Source organism: Pocillopora damicornis, chromosome 1 (assembly GCF_964200805.1).
Source record: "Pocillopora damicornis chromosome 1, jaPocDami1.2, whole genome shotgun sequence".
Classification (NCBI taxonomy): domain Eukaryota; kingdom Metazoa; phylum Cnidaria; class Anthozoa; order Scleractinia; family Pocilloporidae; genus Pocillopora; species Pocillopora damicornis.
Window position 1 is genome coordinate 25,980,746 of NC_142670.1, and position 6,514 is coordinate 25,987,259.

General features: G+C 36.2%; 1 protein-coding gene across 2 annotated transcripts; it reads right to left on the reverse strand.

Annotated features, from left to right (window-relative positions):
• Positions 1 to 960: 960 nt before the first annotated feature.
• On the reverse strand, positions 961 to 5,364 carry LOC149052967 (uromodulin-like). Of its 2 annotated transcripts, none has more exons than XM_089212749.1 (5): positions 4,994 to 5,364; positions 2,912 to 3,177; positions 2,640 to 2,757; positions 1,779 to 1,904; positions 961 to 1,445 (listed from the first exon to the last, which is right to left on the reverse strand). In XM_089212749.1, the coding sequence occupies exons 1-5, from the start codon at positions 5,061 to 5,063 to the stop codon at positions 1,075 to 1,077; spliced, it is 951 nt and encodes a 316-aa protein (XP_089068875.1). In that variant the 5' UTR covers positions 5,064 to 5,364; the 3' UTR covers positions 961 to 1,074. The 2 variants fall into 2 exon arrangements, with proteins under 2 accessions (XP_089068875.1, XP_089068881.1); XM_089212755.1 differs by lacking the exon at positions 4,994 to 5,364 and adding an exon at positions 3,757 to 4,178.
• Positions 5,365 to 6,514: the final 1,150 nt, after the last annotated feature.

Below are 6,514 nucleotides of genomic sequence, written 5' to 3' on the forward strand. Positions count from 1 at the left end.
CCCTTATGCGACGGTAAGTTAGTAATAAAGTATACCTTGGATGGCAGGGAACAGGTTAGGATATTACTGTTTTAACTCTTCCTTACAACGCATCATGAAAAATCAGGTATTGCGAAAAGCTAAAAATTCACAATCTTAATCTCGCATTTTCACGAGTTATGAAAATTATATCTAAAATTATTATAAGCCAATGAAATCGAAGTTAAGTTTTCTTTTTCCTTAACCCTAACCCTTTGCCCACTTTTCCTTCTGTTTTTACCGATCAATTTCGGATTTCATTTAATTTGTGTGCAAGAGGCTTCGATTTTGTATTTCATTGGTCGGCGGCATGACCGCGTCGACACGCGCTTGAATGAGGTGTGAAAACTCTAAATTTCTTTGGAGCCTAAAAACTCGAGGTATATTTCACGCGAGTTACCTCGCTCCGCTTAAATAAATTGATAAAATGTGTTGGATTTCCAAACTTTAACGAAATTTGCAATATTTCCTCTATGATGTGTCGGCGCGTGACAACAACCGAAATTATTTCTATTGTCCCACTTTACAATAGATTTTCTCAGGAACCTGTAGGAATATCTTTAAAAAGCAGCGCGCGCAGGACGACCTTATTTGGCACCCTATTTTTGGACAGTAGCCTTAGATAAACAAAGTTTTGGACTCGAAATATTTCTTGGTCGTTTTTGCCATGTCATTTATTCATAATTTTCGGGTAAAACACATTTACCTCAGTGGTAAACCCGAAACAGTTGTAATTAAACCCTTTTTCCGTGCAAGAGTTTTGTCTGCATGCTATGTCATGTAAGATTTGGTTCCCGCTTTTAGCTGTGCGTATATTGAGTTGGCCTCCACCTCAACGTTTTGAAATATCTCTTTAAACAGCACTCTGGTAACATCCACGCTGAATACCATATAATTATTACTTTAGCAAGTCTTCGGACTTCAAGCTCACTAGAAAGAAATGTTGGTAAGTTTTTATTGCTCCTAGATGACCTCATAGATATCAAACACTACAAAATCTTTAAATACCCACAACAAATTAAGCTTCATCTTCAACATTCAACAGTTTTATGATGTTCAGTTATATGTGAAACAGTAACGATAGGGGCATTTGGTCGGTACCAAGTAGTAGACGTAAAAGGAACTGCAGTTCTTCACCCTAATGAAACTTGTTTCCTCACAGCACCGGTTTGGGCCCTTGGAGAAGCAGACGGTCCCTTTTACTTCTTCCTCATCCACTGTAGGATGATCTCCTTTCAACCAGCCTGGAAATGTCGTACCGCACGTGTTATCGTGTGGACACTCAGTCGGCATTGTTATTCCTGGAATGTCCAGGAAACGATACCAATCAGCGTTGAGATTTTGGTCACATTCTGTTTTATACAGGTCGTGGTGGCTTACGTTTCTATCATCATCGTGTAGAACAGTGTGGAGTTGGCATACATCGGCTAAATGGTAAAAAATCGAATTAATCTTATGATATAGTCAATTTTTCGACTTAGAAAAAATAGAAAAAATTAGTCTTTAAAAAAAATTAACTATGTATTGACCGTTGTTTTCATATAAGCTGATTTGATATCTCCTCTCTGGAAAAAAAGGGATTTCACCTCAAACCATGGCGCCTGTCACTTGCCAGGCATTTCAGTATGAGTGAAGAGAAATTGTCAGGCAAACGTGCAGACAGAGAGATAGACATCTAGATGCAGGTATCAGGCCAGAAGACGTTGCATTTCCTATCCTAGAACTAAACTTACATAGTGAGAAAAATGAAATCAACAAACCTTTGCATCCAGTGCCATCCCAGTAATATCCAAACTTACAGGTGCAATTGTATGATCCTACCGTATTTTTACAAATGGCAGCACCCTTAGCACATTTATTGTCATTGGAAGCACACTCGTCAACATCTAGAAACAACAGCAAGGCAATGGTAATATGTCAGTCTCATTATCTTTTACATCAAATAGTTAACAAAATATTTCACAAATAATTCGGAGATTGATTTTTGCCGATGCTCGCCTTTGCGGGTGTCAACGTGCCCAGTAATGCTTTATTAAAAAGTAAAACTAGGAGTCAGTCCCTAAAATGTGTTCCAAACACATGCATATGCAGTTGATCCATTTCCAAACCGAAAGATAGCATCAATGATTAGGAATAAGAATACAGAAGTGTATTTTAATTGAAATCTTAATGACTGACCGGAGAAATGTCGTATAGACTCAAGTGCATTAATGTTTGTAATTTCTCATTTTATGAGATAGATTGTAATGAATTTCTTATTTAGAAAAACCAAAACTATACGGATGACCACTAACCAGGCAATACTAGTATAACAGCTCGTAACATTTTTAACTGACATTTCAGTTTCGACAAATTACTCAACCGTGCAACATTGTTCAATTTACAAGTTACAGGGAGTGCTTCCTTTGCCCGCTCCTTTGGTTCGAAAAGAAGGCCCCTAAAGTTTTTTTGCCATTGTTACGTCTAGGTTTAGATCACTCACCAAAAGCCACTACGTTTCTTCGCTACCAGTCGTGAAAGGCCAGCCTGGGAGTAAGATACTCACTCGACGACCAAATGTCTCTAAAATTCATCATATTCAAGGCAATATTTTGCTATTTCTCGCATCTTTTGAAACTAACCTTTGTCACAATTTTCTCCCTCGAATCCAGAAGGGCACAAGCATCGATATCCCTTGAATGTGAAACCGGACTCACAAATTGCATTATTTCGGCACCGTGAATTCTTACCGCAGGCGTTCTGAAAAGGTAGAAAAGAGAAAGTGAAACAGCAGGAGAAAGATCTACGATAAGTGAATAAAGGGATAAAAGTTTCTGAACACGTCGGTGATCGCGTATAATTCTATCGAATATAAGGCGTCAATTCAAGAAGGTAAATTTTAGTCATAACTCACCTCAGAGCCGCGATGATAAAAATTGACATCAGTTATCAGGTCAGTATCATAATCCAGATGAGTTGCGTCATTCAATTCGCAAACATGAGCCATTCCTTCAGTCTCTGGCTCTTTTTTGAAGTTAGCACTAACGCATTTGTCGTTCATGTAGCAGAAAAGCTCACAGTGATCCAAGTCCTTAACTTTTTTTGTATCGATAGTGTGGTTTACAAACCGTCTTTCAGCAAAAAAGAAGTTATCGGGAAACAGCAGAGTGCGATGACGTTCTGAAATAAAACAATTGGAGGGAAGAAAGTTACCATAAAAAGGCAATGATAAAACAACAGGTTTACATGAAATGGGCAAGTTTGCTTTAAGATTCTTAATTTCGCAGTCATTTTATTGTAATATAAGAGCATGACCTTAATTTGCATACATATGCATTAGGCAAAGAGGCACCGAGCATGCCTTCTCTTTTTCAGCTGAGGGAATTATTTAAGATAATTGTATTTCATTTCCCTTTTTAATTTCGCCGTCACGGTAGCCTAAACTCCCTAATGATAACACATTGGAAACAATTGGAAGACCCTTTGGAAACATTGGAAACCTTTGAAAATCCTTTCCGATGTAATTTTGCGAGAGCGATGATCTAAAAAAGTGATATGTAACCCGTGATAGAGGAAAATGGCACGAATAGAAAATCATTAGATCCTAGTCATGGCGACAAATCGTACGTTGGTCTATCACCTGCTGCTGCTTCACAAGCATCTTTAGTTACTTCTTCAATTTTGGAATACTTTATGATGAGAGGGAGCTAGGTCGAAAGCCGTCACGAAAAGTATACCATTAATTCTCTTCAAGCATACCTTTTTTTCCATCAATATTGAGAGTTTTGAGAGGAATAAACGTGCCTGCAAAGGTTTCCTCGACGGATTGTCATGAGAAAGAGGAAATTGATGTGGATTTGCATTGCAAACAGTCATTGTTGTCATGCTTCACGTAGTAGATTGATCTTCGGGTTAAGATGTTTTTGACATGACATGAGGATAGAATATTCTTATTTCCATTGTTATAAGCAGAAGCAATATTAAAAGTACATCAAATTTCGCATTACTATCATAAAAGCAATTGTCAAATTGTCAATTTTTAGCCCATAATGGCTACTACATATTGATAACCTTAATACCACCCGTTAAATGTCACAGTTTCCTTTGGGTGAATTTATGAACAAATTAAATCGGTAATTTATCCTTTTTTTTTGTTGAAAATTTGTTATTGGAGCATTGAGAAGATTTAAAGAAAGAAGTTATGGCTTCTGACACATAAGTCTTTTGAATGAAAGGCAGATCTCGACGAGCGTGACGTTGCAGTTTGATAAATAGAGTAAAGAAAGTTTATATTGATCGAAGCCAGGAAAATTTACAATTAGGGTTATTTATTTAATTTTAAGGTACTCCCTTCAAAACGTATCCTTAAAGTTTTTGACACAAGAACTTCCCCTTAATCAGAAATTTTAGCCGATCAACATCTCGTGATGGGTATATCCTTTGTTCCAGCTTAACAAATGTATGATGCTGTAAATTCTAAGACTAAATTCCGCCATTAGCCCGGTGTCTTAATGCAAAAACAGTTTTCGATTTCGTTAAAGAGCGGCAACAAATCTGTCTATGCGTGACTTGATGAACAAATCCATCAAGATTCAGTGTTTCAAACTACAATGAAATTTGCGACATTATCGTGCGAGGTCTTCAATGGTGATAGTGACAAAATAAATATAGTTGACCGGCATGAAGTTAATCTTAAGTTGCCTTTGTTACTAATACTAACTTGTCAGGTTTGTTTTGTTTCTTGTTTTTAAATTTTTTTTGAATGGGAAATGACAAATTTCATTTAAAAGCAAAAAACGGGCCTGAAAACATTCCGTCATTAACAAATCGAAGAAAGTGAATTTATTCGGGATTCGAAATTTTTCTGGATAACTTATAATGAACTCCATCAACTCGTTTATATACTCGCAATTTTGTAGACCGATTGCTTCGAAAATTGAGTATCAACTACAAATAAATACACTGGAAAAAAAATTGAGTCAAGTTTGTTCCTCACCTTCGCCATACGTCAAATGGATCAACAGCGCAGTCCAACTCACGAAAACGAGCAACACAGAACTCTCCATTCTCACTCCTTGATGTCAGGCTTCTATATTTATGTTCCAAGTAAAACACAAAGTCTGAGTTAAACACTTTAAGCACTTAGCAGTGTTTTTAGCGAGTCAAAGCGACTGTTTCTACGACGGATAACATGTTAAATGGCAGTAAGTCGATATCTTAGCACCCGTCAGATTTAACCTAATAACTTTAATGAGATACAGAATATGTTTATTTTCATTTCCCGTTTTAATAATGTATGCGAACAAAAAAGTTGTGGAAACATTACTCGATTTCCAAAAAAAATTCAACTCTACAATTGCCAAATTTATGGAATTGCGCTATTTACACCGAAAGCGAAGACAAATCCTTTAGGAAAGGTAAGGACCGACAGGCGAAAATATTTAGAGCGAGCAGAAATTTCTGAGACGGCTTCTCTGATTTACATTAGAAACTCATTATTCGTAATCAAGTTTCCCACTGCTTTGTGAGGGAACTACTTCCAAAATTCCAACACCAATATCAGCTCCATGCATTTTTTATTTTTTCTTCGTCATATCTTGATTTAGAATCACCTCGCTCGAATTAACTTTTAAATAGGGTACTTATTTAAATTGCATACATTCCAAGAGTTTTTAGCGTTTTTATATGTATTTACTTAATGAGCTCTGTTCTCTTATTAACCATTTCTCTTGTTCGGGAGTCAGTTTTCCAAACTGTCGGTAAGATGAAAACGGCTCTCGTAACGAACTATTCAACAGAATTGAATTTCATCTCCTTTTGTTTTGAAGTTCAAGCTGTTCAAGTTCAAGTTCAAGTTGATTTTCTGGGATTTTCAATGTTCCAAGTAGTTTGTTATGAAGTGTATTAATAAAGTTTAGGACCATGTTAGAATTTGTTTTTTTCCTTTCATAACCGTCAACATTTCTTGGAAACTCATATTTTTAACTGTTTAAACTTCTGGAAGTACCAATTAGTCAATAATCATAAAAAGTATGGATAAATGCTCATGTCTTGATAGTTGTCTCTCTTATACGCGTATAGAATGAGTATTTTTTATCATTATCTTCATATCATTCATTATTACTCATTTTTTTTTTTCTGAAAAACGGTGCTTTGCATTATTACTTCACTTCTTTCGGCGGCATCGGAAGAGAATAATTGATAGGATGTTAAAAAGAAGTACCAATATTTTCATCCGAAACAAAACAAAACAGAGACAAAAGTAGCTTAAAAAGTGATTCTAATAAGACGGGTGTTGAAGTCCTAAATGTAATAACAGTCCTAAATGTAATAAAGTCCTAAATATAATAACAGTTGGTCCTAAATGTAATAAAGCCCTAAATGTAATAACGTTCGGTTCTAAATGTAATAAGCCCCCTATGCAGTCGTTTAACTGCGCTAACATTGAGATGTTAAAGTGACAGCTGTTGCACTAAAGAATCCTCTGACCAATAGTCATGGCATATTGCGGGCTCGT

What these genes read in the sequence shown, in the direction of transcription:
- LOC149052967 (XM_089212749.1), bottom strand. Translation starts at nt 5,063, where the DNA reads ATGGAGAGTTCTGTGTTGCTCGTTTTCGTGAGTTGGACTGCGCTGTTG. An exon ending in CCATTTGACGTATGGCGAAG is followed by an intron (nt 3,178 to 4,993) that starts GTGAGGAACAAA and finishes GTTTTATTTCAG; the next exon opens with AACGTCATCGCACTCTGCTG. An exon ending in GGATGGCACTGGATGCAAAG is followed by an intron (nt 1,446 to 1,778) that starts GTTTGTTGATTT and finishes TTTACCATTTAG; the next exon opens with CCGATGTATGCCAACTCCAC.